The following is a 19,856-nucleotide window of genomic DNA, read 5'->3' as shown; positions in this document are numbered from 1 at the left end:
CTATGTCGTACTTTCACTCGTTCACACGTCACTTCGCCATGGCAATATTAGAAATGTTTGTTTTTCTAAATGCCTAATGAAAATGTTAAGTTAAATTCGCAATGCGTTCCACAGCAAGCTTTTTTTTTTCTCTTTTTACCTGGTGACGCGATAAATACTTGTCCAGGATGCTTGGATAACCAGAACCAGGTAACCACATTTTCACGCGATATTGACTTCTATTAGTTGTTTACATAGCCTTGAAACTGGAATTTGACCCAGTACCGGTATCTCCTGCAAAAACAACGTAGTAAGCAAGCAATTTATGTAAATCGATTTATAACCAACCCACCTTGTGGTCCGGTCTCCGGGGGCAACGAATTGCGATTGAACAACGTGCCATAACATCCCACAAGATCTTTAACCCTACATATTTTTAACACTTCATTTTCTGCCTAGATTCAGCCACATTTGATTTGGCATGTCGCGGTCACGGGACTCTGCCCTTCCCGAATTTTTAATATTTGCTGATCGAGCTTGGAGCGGGAGAAAACAATATCTGATATTCCCCTGATACGCCCATTACTTAACTGCGTTTTGAAATAGAACAATTGAAAAAATGCCTGTAAACAAAAACAGCAAGTTAAATGGGTCACCAAGCCTGATACGCAATATTACCGCCATCTGTTAGGGGAGCAACATTGAACGCTCGTGATTTTACTTCGCACATTGACAACGGCTCAGCAGCTAGCAACACGCATAAAACGTGAATACCATGCTTGGACCATCATCGCCGTTGGAATGTGTTCCTCACTGCTTGGATTACTTCCAGATCATCCCTAGACGGCCTAATAGGGAGTTCCTCCTGGCATTGCAATATTTTTGTTTTATTTTACTCAACCCTCCACTTGGTACAAATCATAGGTGAAAAAAAAAAATTGAATAGAGGAGGGCAAAAACGAGCAATGGGGGGAGCGGGGAGGGTCTAGCAGCCGGTTTTCATACAACACGGATTTCATGATCCCGTCTTTCAACGAAATTGTAAGGCAAAAATAAAAAAGGAATTGGATCAAGGCATTATGGGACCAAAAAAATTAAGAAAAAAATAAGGGTACGAGACAAAAATGAAATGGGGAAGAAAAAAAACAAAACATAAGCCTACACGATGCGTATCCCCATCTCGCTTACGAAATTGACGACATCCAACAAAAAAAAAAAAAGACTCGTATGGAGAAGCATAAGAGAAGTCAGTGAGAAGACCATAGAGATAAAGTGCATGTAACAAGGCAAAGAAAGGGGGATAATAATAATACACCCAACAAACTACATTCACAATTCGCTCGCAGCAATCCCAATGACATCGTCAACCTCGTGTTATTTATATCAAAAAATGAAAAACAAGAGATAATAGAGAAATGGAGGTGCAAAGAGGGTAAATTAACTTGGGAAAGATAGAAGGAAAAAAACTAATGTCGCAAAAATGGATTCACAAAATTCGATCTGACAAAGAAAACGATCCTCACTTTTTTGTTTGCACGTTTTGCTTGCAAAATCGAAAACAATCAAGAGAATGCCAAAGGCAAATGCAAGAGGGAAGGGTTGGAAGACGGACAACCAAATTTTCGGGATAAGGGAAAGGGGGAGGTCTATATAAGCTTCCCTACCCAATATATGGCTGGTCACGTCCAACACTCTTTTCGAGTTCCATCTACGTAAGTACCTCTAGCACGTTGTATCGTCTTCTAGGTGCATTCAAAAAAAAAAATTATAAATTAAAAAAAAAAAAGATCCGACGCAATTCGCCCGACACTAGCGCACCCTTCATATGATTCATCTTTCGAAGTTTCGAATTTTTTCTTGTTTTTTTTTTTTGGCTCTTTCGGTTGTTTTGTTTTGGTTGGTTGTGTATGTTTAATCTAAACCCAAAGAATCATATCTACATTCTAACAGATGACAATTGGGTCAAAAAAATTCCGAGAGTCGCGCTCATGAATAGGTCGTACGGCAAAAGGAAAAATGAAAATTAAAAAAAAGGAAAAAAAAAAATTAAAAAAAAAAAAATACACATACACATGATTGGGAAATATCTTCAGATTCCATTGCCTCATTTTGTCGACTCTTTCCTTCCAGATACAATGAATATCCCAACTGTTATTTTTTATGATGAAGTTGCCTTTTAATGGCTGTCTTCTTTGCTTTTTTTTTGTATCATTGTCTTTACGATCATTTGTTATCGTGTCTTTATTGCTGGCTCCATTTCAACCAAACCTAAAATTTAAGAGAAAATGTCACACTTGATTTTTTAAAAAATCATTTAAAAAAAAGAAAAGTGAAATCATAAAAACGAAAGCTTACCATGCCAGCATCAGAGAGTTGCTGGTCACCCACAATAGAGTTGGGCGACGGCCCACTCCCTTTACCCTTCATGTTGGAGCCAGGTCCAATCCACATTCCGTTAACACTATCAACCCCGTGTTGTTCTGCAGGTCCACCTGCGAACATCGGTCCCATTGGTCCGCCAGGCATGCCCGGTGGAGGCATGCCATTCATAAAAGCGGCTCCGTGGTGTTGGTGATACGGCGCATTCGAGTTAGGTCCTCCGTTCATTCCGACCCCCGACTGGGCAGAGAATTGCATTTCAAGAGATTCATTTCCATCCGACATGCCCTCCATCTGGCGCTGCAGCAGAGCGTGATGGTGATGGTGCTGGTGGTGATGGTGGCCCATTCCTTGCTTTTGTTGCAGATAAGACAGGCCGCCGTCGTCATTGGCGTTGGGCGCCGGAACAGACACATTTGGTCCATGGAGTCCTGAAAGTGCCATCCAATCATTGGGACTGAGGCCAGGGGGCAAAGTCGATGGATTCATTGCGGACAGAGGAGGTGCCATGGGTCCAGCGCCACTGGCATTCATATCGGCACCAGGAGCCGTGTGGAAGCCCCACAAGCCGAGGTCGGCAGGTGAGAAACCGACCCCAGTCCCGTGAGGAGGTCCAGGAGTCCGACGAGTCATGTTGCGCTCGGTGCCGATAGGTCTCAGCAGTTTGCGTTGATCGTCCTGCATGGAACGATGTTGCGGGTGCTGGTGCTGTTGGTGTTGGGGAGGTCCTCCCGAAGCACCGTACGCGTCGTGATTTTGTCCTCCTGAATTACCATCTATAGGAACAATTTAAAAGGCAAGAAATTGGGTTATTCAGAAAATGAATTCAAATATGAAATAGTACAAATCTTACCTAGCAATCCCCCACCCGTTTGGGTGGAAGGAGGCGGACCAGACATCCTGTTGGCTACCCCAGGTCCGGGGTATCCCATCATACGATGAAGGTCATTGGCCGAAGCGCCAAACGGTGTGCCAATAGGTGGAGGGTAGTCGGTCCCGAACGTCTGGGTTGGCATGTGCTGATGTTGTTTCATATCACCGCCGTTGGCTGAACCGAGGCCATAGCCAGACGGAGGGAAAGAGATTCGATTGCCAACGCCGTACATTTGGGCCGGATAGCCTTGCTGCTGTGGTCCACTGCCACCTCCTCCCCTGCTGGTAGCGAAATCCGGAGCGTTGGGATTCAATTTCGTCGACGCCGAGAACGTGGTTGATAAGGAAGGGTTGTTATACCTCGGGGGTCCGCCCATTCCGGGCGCTAGGGGGAATGATGGTGCCTGTCGCATATTCTCTCCTCCGCCGCCCATGGGTCCTGTTGGCCTCGTGATTCCGTAGAAATTGGGCATTGGCAACCCGTCGAACTGAGACTGCTGCTGGGCAGGCTCGTGCTGCATTCGACTTGTCGCCGTGGCGGGCCGCATCCGCACGGTGGCCGATGGACCGCCAGGAGCCAGCGAAGCAGCTGGTGGCGGAGGCATCATGTGCGAATCTGGCGGACCGCCCGATGGCTGCTGGTTCGATTGCATGTTGCGAGCTCCGACTGGACCTAAAGGTTGAATCGGTGTCGGGTTAAAGAGCGGAGGCGTCCCAATCCTTGGCGGAGGCGTCAATGGATGCAGGCGACTGCCGACCGGAGCTCGAATGGGACAAGAGCTGGGAATAGGTGTTCCGGGAGCGCTCGACGCCAAAGAGGTCGGTAATTCCATCGAAGACATTTCACTCTGCGATTGGTTGGAGGCTGTTAAATTCCCGCGATAGCCAGGTGCTTTCGCTGCATCCACAACGTGAAGAGATGGTCCAAGGTCCGCCTGGTGGCCGGTTAAGGAGTTAGACAAGGACGTGGGAGTCTTAGATGGTATGGGACTGACTCCCGCAGCAGCCACGCTGGCGAAATTCTTTGACGATGATTTCGAACCCTGCTGTTGTTGCTGGAGCTCTCTGGCCCACATGGTTTGTTGCGCCACTTTGCTGAAGAGATTGTTAAATGGCGAATAATCTTGAACAGGGCTGGCAGAATTGGGTCTTGAAGAAACCAAGCTGTTTGAATTGGGAACAGAGACCGAACATGGACCAGAAACGTGTTGGGCTTGGCCACTGCAGACGGGACCCAATTGGTTCATCTGCGCTTGCGAGGTCGCAGGCTGCGGCGGCTGTTGGACTGAAATTTGCTGTTGTTGACTTGTCGCTAGAGAGGCAGACATGAGAGGAGATGTTTTATCCGACGCCTTAGATTGCGCCTGAGGAGCGATTTGCTGTGGAGACAGTTTGGCCGGTGGTGCTGGGCTTTGACCCGAAATGACCGGGGTAGTGCGCGTCGAGGCTGAACCACTGGTAGTTGGAACTGACGCGCTGCTACCGGCCACGGTGTAAGACACAACTGGCTTCATCGCTGCAGAGGATGTAGTAGCAGCTGGAACGCTGGCATTGGCTTTCTTTGCTGCGGGTGCGATCACTGCCGGATTCGCTTCTGGAAACAATTGACGCACAGCTCCGCTCTTTTGCTGTTGTTGTTGCGGCTGCTGAACGAGTAAAGGAGCCGACGTAACGGGTGGGGTCTTCGATCCCGAGGTAGACACTACCTTTTTGGGCGAAGATGCAGCCACAATCAGAGTATTGATAGCTCCCCATGCAACAGTACTTGGAACAGGCGCAGGCTGGCCAGACACTGGGGCAGTTGTTGTGGGCTTACTGGAAGCTATTGTCGTGGCGGATCGGGTTACTTTAGGCTGAGATGCAGCAGATGCAGTCGTTGCGGCCGCGGATTTCACTCCGGCGCCTGTGGCGGAAGCTCCTGCTTTAGCCGCTGCATTGGCGGCTCGGAATTTGGCCATTAACTCGTTAAACTCTTTTTCAGGTTCTTTGATCAATGCGCTGATGAGTTGCTGTGCTTGGCGGATGGATTCTGCTAGACCTTTTATCAAAACCGTACGATCACCTTGACCTTTTCCTTGCTTTTCGATTTCAATGTGAGCACCAGAGATCTCGCGGATGGCGTTGATGTTGCATCCGGCACGGCCAATGACACGGCTGATGGCGTTCGAAGGGACAGTCACTTTCTTGGACCGTTCAGAGCTCTGGATGACGGACAAAGTGCCCGAGGATCGGTCGCTCGACTGACTCTTCTTGGCTCCGGCTCCAGAGCCCAAATTCGAGCTGGAATTCTCCCGACTGCTGACTGGCCCTCGACGTACAACTTCTTTCCATCCTTCTTCCCTCTTGACGGGCCGTTTGGGACTCGTCAGAGAAGTGGGCGACAAAGATTTCAGAGCCGATGGAAGATTATTCATTTCTTTCAGTGTGTCCAATTCCGGCCCGTTACGTTGCTGCTGTTGACTTGGAGGGGTAGGCATCTTGGCCGATTTGTCGGTTGTGATAATCAAAGTATCCAACAACACGTTTTCCTTCTTCCGTTTGCTGGCCCGGCTCGTCAATTGAGACGAATCTTCGAAGGTGCTGGTAGTGACCAGTGGTGGAGGAGATGTTTTCTTGGTAAACTGTTGATTCTCCGTCTCCGTTTCTTTCTCCTTTCTTTTCGGAACTTCAACGACAGCATCTTCCACGCTGATGGCGGTATCTGGTGCGGCTGTTTTGGCGCCTTTCTTACTCTTCTTGGCTTTGGAAGATTGCTTCTCTTCCACTTCCTTGTTGTTATTCGTTGGAGGTTCTACAAAATCAGCAACATCACCTGTTTCGCTCATTGCATCCTCTCCGTTCTCGCCATCTTTATCATCGTCATTATCGTTGCCATTTTCCTAAAAAAGAAATCACGAACTTATTGGAACTGAAATACGAGTACAGTTTTGACTAAATAGCACATTATTTTGGCGAACTAACTAAACACAAATAATAAATGAGACCGGAAACGCTGCGGTCAGACCTGTGAATCGTTATCGAGGTCGTCGCTCTCTGCCCGTCTCTTCTCTTGTTTCTTCTCCTGCTTCTTGCGCTTCTTCTTCTCGCGTTTGCGAGCCGCAGCGGCGCGTTTCAAGTCCTCTCGGATCTTTTCCATGTCGAGCTCGTCGAGCAGATTGGCCGCGTTCTTGTTGGCCTCGGCCGCCTGGTGGTCTTTGGCCGCTCGGATCACCTCCATGCAATGGTGGCACTTTTTGAGCAGGTCCTTGTCGACGGCCGTCGAAATGAAACGCGTCATTTCCTGGTCAGAGGGGAATTGAGTCACGCGCTTCACCATCCACTTGACCACTTTGACGTGGCCTTTGCGGAAAGCTGCCATCAGGCAAGACACTTTGCGGTTGTCCTAATAGCGAAACATAATTCAGTCAGAAATCTAAACAAAAACAACATAAATAAATAAACTTACCTGCGAATCGATGTCTGCCTTGGCTTTGTACAGCAATTCTACCACTTCTAGGTGTCCACCATTTGCGGAGAGCCACAGAGGTGAATTGCCTTTCTTATTTTTGACATCCGCCTGGGCACCCCGTTGCAGTAAAAGTTCCACAAAGTCGACATGACCCTTGTCGGAGGCAATGGTGAGCGCAGTGTCGCGCGAAGAGGGTACGGGAGGCGCATTGACGTCAGCGCCATAGTCCAGGAGTACTCGGCCGACTTCAACGTAACCACCGCTGGCTGCCTCCATCAAAGGAGTTAATCCAGTCTTGGCACGGTGTTCCACATTGGCCTTTTTCTCCAGGAGAAGTTGCACGACCTCGTGTCTTCCTTGGAAACACGCTAGAGTTAGCGCCGTGTTCCTGTTCGTCTCGATCTGGGCGTTGATGTCGCTGCCCATTTCCAGCAGCGTCTTGACAGCGGCAACGTGTCCGTTCATGGCGGCCAGCATTAGGGGCGAGATGCCCAACTTAGAGCCCGTGCGCGAGTTGATCTCAGCGGCGTGGGCCAGCAAGAGCCGGATGATGTTGACATAGCCACCAGAGGCGGCCAGCGAGAGAGGCGTGTAGTCAGAGACGTTGCGGTGCTCCTTGTTGGCTCCTCGGGTGAGGAGGAGCTCCACCACTTCGTAGCGACCGCCCGAACACGCTAGGGAGAGTGCCGTGTCCTTGGTTCGCTCAGACTGGGCTTCAATGTTGGCGCCGTGATTGAGCAACACCTCCACCACCTTCTCGTGACCGGCCGTGGCGGCCAGGATCAGCGGGGTAAAGCCTTTCTTGTCGCGGTGTTCGATATTGGCGTTCCTGGACAAGAGCAGCTCCACAAGTTCTTCGTGGCCCCCGGTGCACGCCAATGTCAGCGCAGTGTCGTGGTTAGAGTCCGTCTCAGAGTCCAGGTCCAGCATGGGTAGCAAAGGTTGACTGTATTGGCTGGCCGATGTGGCGCCAGGGACAGCTGCTCCTCCTGCCACCACTGATGCTCCAGACGGCGGAACGGAAGCAGGAACTGGAAGACCACCGGCAGACGTCATCCCAGCAGCACCTGCAGGCATGTTTGCATAGTGCGCTGAAGGTATCGAGGCTGCCATAGACCCTGGATTGACAGATGTCGTTCCAGGCGGTACAACACCAGGTAGGAAGGAAGAATAGTCGGGATTGTAGTCAGCGTAATCCACAAAATCAGGATCGAAAGTCGCCTGTCCAGTTTGAACTACGCCATTGACACCAGTTAGTCCCATTCCTCCGATGGCTAGTCCTAAGAGATAAGAACACGTGTTCAGTTTAAAATGGAGGATGGAAAACAAGGATCGAATGATAACTTACCGCTTGCATCAGTGGCAGGAGCAGAGTACATTTGCTGTTGCGTTGCCGTGGATGCGACTTTCGATTTTTTACCAGTTTTTGTTTTTTTATCCGTTGAGGAGCTGGCCAATTGGACGGAAACGGGAAGCGAACCTCCAGCAATCTGAGGTTGCTGTTGCTGATCGCCGGTTGTTGCTGGCGGATGTGGAACCGTAAACGTTCCCATATTAAATCCCGACCATTTCGTGTCCAAAGTGCCCGGTGCAGCGACAGAAGTAGGGCCGGCAGAAACCATTGGCTCGAGAGCTGGTTGACCTGTCGCTGTAAAAGAGCGATGAAATACGAATGACATATATATATATATTGATTCTGAAACTTACGCATTTGTAGCGACTGCAACCGTATTTGCTGGTGAATTGCCAAACTTGGTGTTTGAGAAGTGACTACTTGAAGACCGGACGCAGAAACGGGCCCTGTCTGGACGTTGGTCGTCGTTCCAGACTGAAGTTGTTGATAGTGAATCAACGTGGTCGAAGGTGATCCATTTCCAATCTACTTGTTAAATTTTATCCATTACAAAGCTGTTTTGAAACAGGTAAAATTTCATTTGGTTTTACCTGCGCGTTCGAACCTGGATAGGCGGAACAAGGTATAGAGACATTGGTTCCAGAAAGGGGTTGAAAGGTGATTCCCGTGACGCATTGAGCCGTCGAGCCGTTGGGCAACGCTGCGCTCTGGACTTGGATGCCGATATTTGCGGCGGCCACAGAGACATCTTGAGTCGCAAAGAGGGGCACCGGCGCTCCAGTCACTTGTAGGCCGCCAGTTGTCGAGCTGCTCGACGAGTCGTCACTCGATGAGTTGTCAATGGGGCGTTTCTCGGCTCGGACAGGAGACTTCACTTCATCGCCTAAACATTTTCACAAAAAAAAATATAATGATTAACACATGATGACACATCAAAACTTTTGAATAAAACTACCGTTAACATCGTCATAAGGTGGAAATTTTGCAATGGCTGCCGTGTCCGCGATAACTTCGCCATCGAGGTTGTTTCTTTCGACTCGACTGGCGGTAGTCGGTTGAACACTTCCACCACCAGCCCCGGCAGACAAAGGAGGGATTTGCTGCTGAGGGAAGGCCAGCTGCTGTTCAACTTGGAGCTGAAACTGGCGGATCTGCTGTTGGAGCTGCTGCTTTTGCTGGAGAATCTGCTGGACACACTGCTGGAATTGAGCCGTGGCCGCGGCCGCCGATGGACCCTGGGCGGCGCCGGCGGTGTAGGCCGGAGCCAAGACTTGCTGCTCCAGCTGCTGAAGCTGCGCCACATTTTGCTGAAGCGCAGCCAACTGCGCCTGGTTCTGCAAGGCGTTCTGTTGCAGGGCGGCCAAAGTGGCCTGGTTTTGCTGCTTCAAATGCCTCTGTTGCATCACTTGCTGCTGAAGGTGTTGGTTCAGTTGCTGGAGCTGCTGAAGCTGTTGGAGTTGCTGTAGTTGCTGCAATTGCTGGCATTGTTGTTGTTGTTGTTGCTGTTGGACAGCATTAGCGGGAACTAGCCAGTGCTGTTGATGTGCTTGTTGAATTTGGGATGCCTGTTGCGGCTGTTGCTGTTGTTGTTGTTGGGGAACTGGCTGCTGCTGCTGCTGCTGCTGCTGCTGCTGTTGTTGTTGTTGTTGTTGCTGCTGCTGCTGCTGCTGCTGCTGCTGTTGTTGTTGCTGCTTCTTGAGAATTTTGTTTTCTTTCTTCACTGCTTTGGCTTTGGGTCTTTCGGCTGGGGGTAGTGAAGCCGGTGAGATGGCAGCACCCGGCGTCGCAGCATTCGAGACGTTTGTGCTGGGCGCGGAACTGCTACTGACGACAACGTTGGGGTTCGTGACTATGACGCTCTCTCTCGGCTGCTGCTGCACCGGCTGTGGAAGGATCGAAGGAACTGAAGGGGAAGGCGTAGTCTGGTTGGGCACAGATGTAGGTGGGGCGAGTGAAGGTCGGGTAGATTCAAATTCAAGAGGAGGGAGCTCTTCAAGGAGTTTAACAATGTCTTCCAAATTAACGGGTGTCGGTGTGGTCAGACCCAGTAGAGTGCTGCCACCCATTCCACTCCCGCCGGGTCGATTTAATTCAACATCCATATTGAGCATCTGCGTCAATGCAGCAGCCGTTGCCGGGCTGAGAGCCGCACTATGACTCGACTGAGAGCCAGACGTGCTACCGGCCTGTGATGACCATTGGGCTCTCTCTCGCAATTCACGTTCGATCTTCTCTAATTCTTCTACCAATTGTGATTTCTCAAATGAAAGCCCCTCGGCTGATAGAGGGAAGCGGACCGGTAACAGTTTACTTTCTGAGGAAATACTGGCCGTCGAGGTGACGGCCCCAGATGGATGCTCACAGGAAGGTGGTGCGGCGTTCTTCGTCCCTGCCGAAGGTTGGTGTTCAGATTCGGCAGCGACGGGGGCAGAGGAGGAGGATGTTTCAAGCGGCTTCTTGGTCAGCATTTTCTGAGCGGCCGCCGCCAGTGTAGAGATTGAATGGTTTCCTGCTCCCGCACTCGGATTTGGGTTGTTGGACGATGCGGGGAGAGGCGTCAGAGATGCTGCGATGGCCGGCAGCGAGGTATTGGGCGGAAGAAGGCTGGTTAAGGCAGCGGCAACTGCTCCCTGTGGTTCAGGTCGTCCTCCCAGTGCAGGGGCCGTCGTGGTGGCCACTCCTCCAACGGGCGGCACTCGCGGCGCCGGCGTAGGAACTGAATCTGTGACTACTGCAGGTGATGGAACAATCGAATCCTCCGATGCGATAGGGACCACTTGGCCACTTGAGTTCATGCCCGGTGGTAGTTGGGCTTGATCGGGTGTCACCAGGATGGAACTGGGATAGTCGAGCAGCAACTGCACCACTTGAGTGTGCCCGCTCTTGGCCGCTTCTATGATCATCGTAGAGTTGTCCTTTAAGCGGTGGAACGGGTTGGCTCCGTGGAGGAGCAACAACTCCACCACGGCCAAATGACCGCCGGCACAAGCCAGAGAGAGCGGGGTGTGATCATTGTTGGTAGTTTGCCTGCACCGAAGAAAGAAATCAATACGATTCAGAATTGAATTAAAAGTGTGAGCATTATAAATTAATTTCACCTATGAACGTCAGCTCCTTTAGCAATGAGAAATTGAACGGTGCAGAGGTGACCAGCCCTGGCGGCTTTCATAAGAGGTGTACGGCCTCCTTCAGACGCATGTTCCAAATCGGCGCCGTACTGCAGAAGCAACTCAGCCACGTCCGTATGTCCGTTCTCACACGCGTAAGTCAAAGCAGTATCCCCTGTTCCCGTTTGAGCGTGAACATTGGCGCCAGCTTCTAGAAGATAACGGACCTAACAAACAAAGACCCACCGACATTAGGAATTTGTAACATATGAATGATTTTATTCTTAACAATACACACCAGATCAAGGTGGCCTTCTTGCGCTGCTTCCATGAGTGGTGTAGAAGCGCCGAGTTCGATGTCAGCACCGGCCTTGATGAGGAAATCGGCCACTTCGGAGAAGCCTCCGCAACAGGCTAGAGTCAAGGCCGTCTCTTGCGTCTCCTCAGTCTGTGCGTTGATATCGGCGCCCTGACTAAGAAGCAGCGCAACCATTTCCTCGTGTCCCTCTCGGGCAGCCTCCATCAAAGGCGTGTAGCCTTCATCGTTGACCTGTGCAAACCAAACAATTTGAAATAAGAAAACGGAAGCAAATGGTAAAATATGTCATTACTTCTTCGATGTTGGCTCCGCGTTCCAGGAGAAGCATGGCTAGCTCGACGTGGCCACCGCAAGCGGCCAGCGTCAGGGGAGACTCGAAACTGTCGGCCGGCATGTTGACCTGAGCTCCTGAGTCTAGTAGGAGCCGGGCGACCTCGACGTGGCCGTCCATCGAGGCTTCCATAAGGGCCGTGTGCATCTCGTCAGTTTTGTGTTCCTGATCGGCACCGGCTTCCAGGAGGAATCGGACCATCTCCAGGTGGCCCTTGTAGCAGGCCAGCGTCAGGGCCGACTCTTTGAACTCGTTAGAGTGCGTGTTGATGCCAGCACCGTGGTTCAGGAGGATCTTGGCCACGCCAACGTGGCCGGCCGAGGCGGCCTCCATCAGCGGCGTGTGCCCGTTCTCGTTATGGTCCTCGACGTTGGCGCTGGCCTCCAGTAAGAGGGTAACTACCTCCTCGTGGCCACCGGCGCAGGCGTACATTAACGGCGTGTTGCCCGAAGACGACTGGGCGTTGACTTCGGCACCGTGCTCCAGCAGCAGGCGGACAATGTCCGCGTTACCAGCCGAAGCCGCCTCCATCAGCGGCGTACAGTCGCCCTTGACGCCCCGGTCTTCCACGTTGGCCCGCATGGCCAGCAACACCTGCGCCAGTTCGTAGTAGCCGGCCGAACAGGCCAGCGACAACAATGACTCGCCTTCCTCCGTGGTTTCGTGAACGCTACGTCCTTCGTCTAGCAAACGCCGCACGGCGGAAACGTCGCCGTCCGTGCAGGCCTCCACCAACGACCTGCAATTTAAAAACACAAATAAAAAAATAATAAGAAATAAACAGAAACATTCCAACGTGCCTTTTATAAGGAGCAAATTCTCGTACAAGATTTTTTAGATTATGGCTATAAACTGAGCTACTTTAAATCTTTTAATCTATCTTATATAACTGCATCCTTTCAGCGTGATAAAAAGCCGTTGGCTTCAACTATTTTTATCAGCTAACCTCCGTGAATGAATGTTTTGACCCTGTTGGGTAAAGTTCGTCGTAGACGACATGATCAGCAAAATATTCATCTGTCGTCATGTGCGAACCCTTTACGAAATGTTAACCAATAAAATCCTTCTTCCTTACCGGGCTTCTTGATGAAAATTGCTCGAGTTTTCAGAGCGCATACGAGTTAGGGCGGCGGCGGCTTCGTCTAGCGCACAAGAGACGCTCGAAGTTAATCGACTGAGTACTTCTTGATCACCGAGTCGTTTGCTGTCTCCTCCAGTCAGCTTGCCGATTCCTTAATTTTTTTCAGAATAGACGATAAAAATATGTTTAATCTATATTGCTAATGTAAAGTACCTGCAGCCTCGAGGAGAGCTTCGATCCTGGCTTGAGTGTCGGGATCGATGCGGGGTAGTTCGCCGATGCTATGGCCGTCGTGTTGAGCGGCGGCGGCGGCGGCCAGCAGGAATCGCGGCGCGTCCAGCGACGAGGCCGAAGTCGAGGGGCATCGGCAGTCGTCCGCGCAGCCCTCCACTTCCGACTCCTCCACAAAAAAAGATTCCACCTACAGGTCAATTCCCATTTACACTGACAAACAACGACGAGCGGTTGCCGAAAGGGGAGAGAAAGACTCAAATTGGCCAAGAGTAACAATGTTCCAACTATTCCTTTTTGTTTAGCAAACGAAGTTTTGGATTCCTAGTTATTGCGACCGCCATTGAACGAGCTCTAGTATCCGAAAGGCAGAGCCAAATCGGTACCCAGACGCACCTAAAGTTGCTTTAAATAACGGTGGGGCCCTTCATTCGTTTCAGGCTTGACAACAGGTGCTTGTCATGTTGCACGAAACGTAACTAAAATAAAAATAATGACAGCCGAATCGCATCTAGCTGGAACGATTTGGACTAAAGTGGAACAGTGCTCTGCATTTCAACTTGGTGATTTACTTTCCCCTTAGCTTGACATGTTTCCACAGTTTGCAGCCGGAACTGTTTCACCACGTTTCCAAGGGGATCGGGCCAACGCTATAAGCTTTATAATTTTGGAAAATAGGTGTTCCACAATACCAGTCCAAAATATTTTGCAAATCGGGGAAGAGGGGGGCAACGAACCACCGGAATCCGAAAGAAAAGGCTTCGACGCTCCCCCACCGTATTCCCCCTACATAATCTTTGCCTCCCTTTTTTTTTCTCTGCATTCTTTTTGGCCAAATCCCTTGAAAAAGGTCCCCCTCCTTCCTTTCTCTTTCAACCTCTAGTTGTCCCCCAAGTCCAACCATCTGATTTGCCATCATGCAGAACCTAGACTACTTGTACCCTGAATAAACCCCACGCCAAACACGGAAGGATGAGACAGGGGCAAAAAAAAAACTGCCGATATGATAAACTCTGCTGGTGTTAAACGATGATTGTTGCTTGACAATCAGATTAACAGACCAATCAACTGGTACTATCCAGAAGTTAAAAACTGTAGTAAAAATAAAAAGGCCTTCTAAGTAGAGCAGTTAAGTAAGCCACGAAAACAAGCTTCCAGAGTCTAGGGCCTATTCGCTGAGGAAATCATTAATATACCAAACATAAGCATCACAAACACAATTAGCATCTATCCTGATTCCGATACACTGATGCAAAGGTTGGTAACACAAGATGGAACTGAACCGTTTGGCATTTTCATTGACAAGCTTCCACTAAAACTGGGAGGAGTTGTCGTCTAGATTGGTAAACTGATTTTGTTGAGAAGAAAATACTCTTCCTTTGCCTTTCAGGCATCAACTTACCGAAAGGACGTCGTCACTGTCACTATCAGAAGAGTCAGGCATATATTGATGATATGATCGGCTCTGCTTGACTTGCTGGATAGCTATCTCTGTAGCTAGGGCTGTTGAACAAGAGTTGGCTAGGTCTGTCACAGTAACAGTCTTGTGATTCAGATTGGGAGGTGGAGGCTGATGATGAAGTTGAGTTGATGTTGGGTGGTTGTTGCTTCTGCCCGCGTTGTGATTGCTCTTCGGGACGGAATTGCCTTGGCTAGGCTTGCTCGGCTTTGCACTGGCAGCGGACGTCGCAGGGGTGGCTGCTGCTGCTGGGTTGGCCAATGCACGATGCCCGACCTCGTGCTGTTTCACGCAGTTCCCTACACTTTCAGAAGCAGAATTCTGTACCACATTCTGCATCTTCAACAAAGTGGGCAATTGACGGATACATGGGCCACTCAGCCGTCTTTGGGCGCCGGCGAGCTTCTTCAATTAAGGAGACTTTTCTTTGATCCAAAAATGGGGACTTGTCGATGAGCCTTTTGGGTGTATTGCAACGACGACAAACTCTCCACTGACCTACACAGCCGCCATTTGTCTACGTTATTTCGTACAGCCAATGGCTAAAAAGGCCGGATGTCTCTCCCCGCCATCTGTAATGCGCGAATACAACCTTACTACAACCGGTGGACTAGCCAATGACATCTATGGATAGAATTAAACACTATTCAACAAGCACAAAGTTGAATAAATTTACGACCCTGTAATACCGAAAAGAAAACCAATAATTTATGATCTTTATCTCTTACTTGGTTTGAATTGAGCGTAACAGTAATATGTCACATATTAAATGAACTATGAAGCTAGAATTCAAATTGCCCAGATTTATTCGAAATATCATAAGGTTCGGTTTTACAAAGCGCAGACGTATTAGAGTTTGGACTCGAAGTTTTCGCTAGCGCTTTGTTTTTTTTTTTTTTTTTTTCGTTTTTTGTTTTTTTTTTCATCAAAGGAACGGGTAAGAAAATGCACGGATACCCCGAGAAGCGCTTTTGGCAACAAAAATACCGAAAAAAAAACATCTAATGAGGGGATTCTGATTCAAACGTCGTACATCACATTTGAAAATGCAGGCTCTCTGCTGTCAGGTTTGGATTGATACGTTTTAGAACAAAATGAGAACATCCAATGACTTGGCTGTATGGCTGGCTGACATATGTTCAAGATGGTCGATTGATTACAGCGATTCCAGCATAACTTCGGCCAATACCCATACAGGCGGACAACATTGACCAGCTGTTCGCTGTGGGATCATACACTTCAACTGAATTTAAATTAGTTGTTCCATCATCACCTCCTACGACGTAGAGTAAACCATCATGTGTCACCACTCCTACATAAACAATAATAATAATATATAAGAGAAAACGTAGAACTTAAGGCAATAAAGCTACATGCGCAGTCATGTAGCGAAAGATCAAAATGAATCAAACAAATACGATATCAATAGAATAAAACTGTTTATCGGCTTTCAGATTTTTACCAGCATTTCTTCGACAAAGTGACATGTCCGCAATGGAAGTCCACGTTTTAGTCGTAGTATCAAATCTCTCGACCGACCGCCGTACCATGGGTCCATCATGACCGCCAATGGCGTAAAGGTGACCATTCAATACTCCGACACCGGCTCCGCTTCGCCGGCAAGCCTACAAAGACAAAGGCAAAATGAAAACTCTTTCTAAGAAACACTAGTGTAATGTACCATTTCGCTAATTAAACTCCACGTATCTGTTTCAGGTGAGTAGCATTCAACGGATGCCAGGCAATGCCGAGAAGCCCCATCATACCCGCCAACCTAATAAAAAAAAACTGAACTTGGTCCAATGTTTTAAATCTGAAATTTTGTTCCGAGCAATTACCGCATACAAGAGGCCATTCAAAACACCTACTCCTACGCTACTGCGACGCGTTGTCATAGATGCCACTGCACGCCATTCTTGTGTTGCTGGATCAAATTTTTCAGCGGATTTGAGTCCAGTTGAACCATCAAATCCCCCAACCTTGGAAAACAAAGGGGCCATTTTTTAACTAATCAGTGCTATTGTCGTCTTGTTTTCATCCGTCTTACAGCGTAGATGCAATTATTCAATACAGCAACACCCAACGTAGATCTGCGCGTTTCCATATCGGGAGCGGGAAACCACTGATCCAAATTCGGTTCATAGAGATCAACCGTGCGCACACGCAGGGATCCATTGAAACCCCCGATTGCATAAATGCGTCCACAAACAGAAGCTAAGCCTGCCCTATTAAAGGATAAAAAATTATATTGAATTTTTGTATTTATTGTATATATTTTTGTTCATTTTATATCTACCTGCACCGTCTGGTAGGCATTTCTGCTAAGGGGTTCCATTTTTGTGTTTCAAAATCGTAACACTCAACTCCGCGAATCGCTTTTGGGCTTTGGCCGCCCACGACAAGTAGAACCTTGGAACATTTAAGAATTCGAATTTCATATTAAGCGATCGTTGCTTGAGAATAAAATTATAGTCAGCTAAAGTGTCAATATACTTTTGGCATGCCTATCGGTAATCTCGGACGGGTTCTAGAAGTTTGATAAATTCTCTTTTGTTCAGGTTTGAGCAAATGATATTTAAGGGCTTCAATCAAGAGGTCCTTGCCTGTAGAAAAGTTAGGAAACAGTTCAGTTATTTGATCATTAACCTTTAGCGACAACGCCTACAGTGAGCATTAGATCGCATCAAAGTGTTGGTTTCGACATGCTGCAAAAGATAGTCTTGAGGGAGAAGTGGAAGACGAACGTACTCCATTAGTTGAGATAACTCGACACTTCTGTTGTCAACGTTGGCATTTACCCAGTTCATCACAGCTTCATACACCTAAACAAGAAAAGCTGTAGAACAAAGGGGAAATTCCATGCCTTTTTTTAAATAATTTGAAACCTTCTCTTCGGACGATACAGTCAATTTATCGCTGCTAATTATTCGTATCACATCTTGGCACTGTAAACTGGCAAATTCTTCTCCATCCACCACGTCGCTACAAACAAACATACGTTATTAAAATTAGGCGTTGAATGATAAAATAAAGTAAACTGGATTATACCTAAAATGCTGGGCAGTATAGTTGTCGGCTAACTTTAAGAAATCTATGCAACCATGGAGATCGGCAAATGCCCGAATTCCGAGACAGTTAGAAGGATGTAACTGAGTTACCAAAAACTCACTACAGGCTTCTTTGACGTCAAACATTTGCAAAAGATTGGCGGCCGGCAACAAAGTCTAAAACGAAATTGTTTTTTGGAATCAAATAGAAAATAAGTTTTTTCACTGTGTTTTAGTTTTAGTTTCTTTTTCCTTCCTATTTTAATAACCTGAACATTATCTTCGTTGACTTGAATTTCTGAAGAATAGACATAGTCTAACAGAAGGCTTAGGGCTTTTGGGTCCACATCTTGAAGAACTATTCTCTTCTGGTTACTTTCCTCAAAGCAACTAAACATAGCATGGAAGTAAGGGCTGCAAGAAGCCAGGACTGCCTTATGTGCCGGAAACTCCTCTTGATTTGTAGTTATTAGGACAACATCACAGAGAAATTTTTCTCTTTAAATGCAAAGTTGAAAACATTACATTATATTTGGATAATCAGGAGAAACTATACTGTACTTTCTCATCATGTTGAACTTGGAAAATGCCTTGGAAAAATGCTGTAAGTTGTGATAAAATGGTCTTTCAGGTGAAGATTGGCTGGACTCTTTCTGAGAGCTTTCATCAAGGGAATTTTGACTTGCATGGCGGAGAAGCAGTTTGCTGTTAGGCCAAAATAATTTGATTTAGCAGCCATATATCAAAGGTTAAAAGTCATTTGCATTATTACTGGGCACTTAACTGTTCAGCGAAATCTCTAGAAGATGAACTATTAGAACTAGTCGACATCGCTCGTCGAACTACGAAGTAGCATCAGCCAAGCTATGACGCAGAACTGCTTTTCAAATAAAGTGATGTTCTAAGGATTATACCACACGAATTTTACTGATTTTTACTACTTTTTTTCAGCAGTCATGCAGAATTTCAAACAGCAGAAGTTTCAAATATCTAACGATAAGAAATTTCGACTAGTTCCGTTCAAGTTCAACAACGGTCACTTTGTTTTGTTGTTGTCCTTAGATTTCCGTTAAGCTGTAGCAGCCGACGTTGATTTTATTCAAGGCCTTTCTTTATGGCTTCAGTATTAGTCCTCAGCAGTCACATTTCATTGCGTAATTTGAAGGTTACAGATTGTTCTACCGATGAAATTGCAGTTTTGAAAAATAGCTCAATTTCCATAACTGAAAGAAAGGTCCAAAAGGAATTTGGAGCATTTAAGCGGTTTTTCAAAAAGACACTCTGTCGGGAAAGTATCGCCATCTGCTGGTAGCTTAAGAAGCTTGTGAAGAATGGCGGGTTTTGACTTCGCAAGCTCGCAACGCTGCTTTCATTGAAATAAAAATTCAAGGAATGGCGCCGATTCGATCCTTGGGCGTGTTCTTCGGCATTGTTATATTTTATTTATTTGCTGTAAAGGAAGGTATGACATTAGTTTTATTAATTATTAGAAAAATATGCTATTTATATTGTTTTACCATGTTTCCAAAATAATACTAACATAATAATAAGCCATTTTGAACTGTTTTTGTTTTTGACACTTGTCAGCGTCCATAACACTACGAAATGCTTATGATATTTCTGGTAGGACGCACGTCAGGAATAGACTTAACATATTTTCACTTTTTTCATCCAGGCTCTGGCATCAAATGCTGGGTATGCAGATCACTAGAAGACCCAAAATGTGCTGATCCTTTTGACAACACATCCACACCCTTTTTCGACTGTGCTACCTTTCCTGAAGTTACTCACCTACCCGGGGTGAAGGCAACTATGTGCAGGAAAATTCGACAGAAGGTGAATGGAGAGTGGAGATACATCCGATCTTGTGCCAGGCTTGGAGAGCCTGGTATTGGTGGTGATGAACGTTATTGTCTCCAGAGATCTGGGACTTTTAACATTCACATTGAAAGCTGTACCTGCAACAGCAAAGATGGTTGTAATGCTGCGAGCTCACTATTACCTTGCAATCTCATGACAGCAGCATTAATTCCCTCACTTTTAGCCGTCCAGTACCTCAAAAGGTTGTAATGTGTGTAATCAATCTGGTTTGTCAACATCATAGTAAAATGAATCTCAGCCCTTTTTATTCATTCCATTCAAGCCGTCCAACCTCTTGAATTTTTACGCCGTCCGTAAAGTGCCTTTTTATCAGTGAAATGACTACACACCTGTAGAAAATAAACGATTGTTTTTATGTGCTGATTTA

At 47.4% G+C, this 19,856-nt stretch overlaps 3 protein-coding genes across 10 annotated transcripts; 1 reads left to right on the top strand and 2 right to left on the bottom strand.

The window, feature by feature from the left end:
- Nucleotides 1–1,876: 1,876 nt before the first annotated feature.
- On the bottom strand, nucleotides 1,877–15,100 carry LOC130686436 (ankyrin repeat and KH domain-containing protein 1-like). Of its 5 annotated transcripts, none has more exons than XM_059494148.1 (16): nucleotides 14,505–15,100; nucleotides 13,085–13,292; nucleotides 12,866–13,022; nucleotides 11,752–12,529; nucleotides 11,439–11,690; nucleotides 11,132–11,367; nucleotides 8,989–11,060; nucleotides 8,624–8,916; nucleotides 8,387–8,558; nucleotides 8,028–8,327; nucleotides 6,677–7,959; nucleotides 6,236–6,613; nucleotides 3,592–6,110; nucleotides 3,212–3,513; nucleotides 2,335–3,134; nucleotides 1,877–2,247 (listed from the first exon to the last, which is right to left on the bottom strand). In XM_059494148.1, the coding sequence occupies exons 1-16, from the start codon at nucleotides 14,898–14,900 to the stop codon at nucleotides 2,221–2,223; spliced, it is 10,173 nt and encodes a 3,390-aa protein (XP_059350131.1). In that variant the 5' UTR covers nucleotides 14,901–15,100; the 3' UTR covers nucleotides 1,877–2,220. The 5 variants fall into 5 exon arrangements, with proteins under 5 accessions (XP_059350131.1, XP_059350132.1, XP_057365536.1 ...); XM_059494149.1 differs by having other exon boundaries at nucleotides 3,212–3,510; XM_057509553.2 differs by having other exon boundaries at nucleotides 3,212–6,110.
- A 244-nt stretch (nucleotides 15,101–15,344) lies between these two features.
- Nucleotides 15,345–18,797, bottom strand: LOC130686458 (ring canal kelch homolog). 4 transcript variants are annotated; one of them, XM_057509593.2, is made up of 14 exons: nucleotides 18,550–18,797; nucleotides 18,381–18,488; nucleotides 18,170–18,313; nucleotides 17,878–18,106; nucleotides 17,610–17,785; nucleotides 17,447–17,543; nucleotides 17,227–17,383; nucleotides 17,055–17,164; nucleotides 16,858–16,970; nucleotides 16,609–16,786; nucleotides 16,400–16,540; nucleotides 16,243–16,335; nucleotides 16,024–16,186; nucleotides 15,345–15,873 (listed from the first exon to the last, which is right to left on the bottom strand). In XM_057509593.2, the coding sequence occupies exons 2-14, from the start codon at nucleotides 18,437–18,439 to the stop codon at nucleotides 15,701–15,703; spliced, it is 1,833 nt and encodes a 610-aa protein (XP_057365576.1). In that variant the 5' UTR covers nucleotides 18,440–18,488; nucleotides 18,550–18,797; the 3' UTR covers nucleotides 15,345–15,700. The 4 variants fall into 4 exon arrangements, with proteins under 4 accessions (XP_057365576.1, XP_057365575.1, XP_057365577.1 ...); XM_057509592.2 differs by having other exon boundaries at nucleotides 18,381–18,485; XM_057509594.2 differs by having other exon boundaries at nucleotides 18,393–18,485.
- A 165-nt stretch (nucleotides 18,798–18,962) lies between these two features.
- Nucleotides 18,963–19,852, top strand: LOC130686492 (uncharacterized). The gene is made up of 2 exons (XM_057509634.1): nucleotides 18,963–19,070; nucleotides 19,284–19,852. Exons 1-2 carry the CDS (start codon nucleotides 19,001–19,003, stop codon nucleotides 19,676–19,678), a joined length of 465 nt encoding a protein of 154 aa, XP_057365617.1. The 5' UTR covers nucleotides 18,963–19,000; the 3' UTR covers nucleotides 19,679–19,852.
- The last annotated feature ends 4 nt before the right edge of the window (nucleotides 19,853–19,856 follow it).

The sequence above is a fragment of the Daphnia carinata genome, chromosome 2, assembly GCF_022539665.2.
Source record: "Daphnia carinata strain CSIRO-1 chromosome 2, CSIRO_AGI_Dcar_HiC_V3, whole genome shotgun sequence".
NCBI classification, from domain to species: Eukaryota; Metazoa; Arthropoda; class Branchiopoda; order Diplostraca; family Daphniidae; genus Daphnia; species Daphnia carinata.
The sequence above is the reverse complement of the archived record's forward strand: the minus strand, read 5'-3'. Positions and strand labels throughout refer to the sequence as shown.

Excerpts from the sequence above, each read along its gene's own strand:
- LOC130686436 (XM_057509553.2), bottom strand. The coding sequence starts at position 14,900 with ATGCAGAATGTGGTACAGAATTCTGCTTCTGAAAGTGTAGGGAACTGC. Across the intron at positions 8,917-8,988 it reads ACCTTATGACGATGTTAACG|GCGATGAAGTGAAGTCTCCT; the intron begins GTAGTTTTATTC and ends GAAAATGTTTAG. Across the intron at positions 8,328-8,386 it reads GTTGCAGTCGCTACAAATGC|CGACAGGTCAACCAGCTCTC; the intron begins GTAAGTTTCAGA and ends GCTCTTTTACAG.
- LOC130686458 (XM_057509593.2), bottom strand. The coding sequence starts at position 18,439 with ATGTCGACTAGTTCTAATAGTTCATCTTCTAGAGATTTCGCTGAACAG. Across the intron at positions 17,544-17,609 it reads TATACTGCCCAGCATTTTAG|CGACGTGGTGGATGGAGAAG; the intron begins GTATAATCCAGT and ends GTTTGTTTGTAG. Across the intron at positions 16,187-16,242 it reads GGAGTTTAATTAGCGAAATG|GCTTGCCGGCGAAGCGGAGC; the intron begins GTACATTACACT and ends TTGTCTTTGTAG.
- LOC130686492 (XM_057509634.1), top strand. The coding sequence starts at position 19,001 with ATGGCGCCGATTCGATCCTTGGGCGTGTTCTTCGGCATTGTTATATTT. Across the intron at positions 19,071-19,283 it reads TTTATTTGCTGTAAAGGAAG|GCTCTGGCATCAAATGCTGG; the intron begins GTATGACATTAG and ends TTTTTCATCCAG.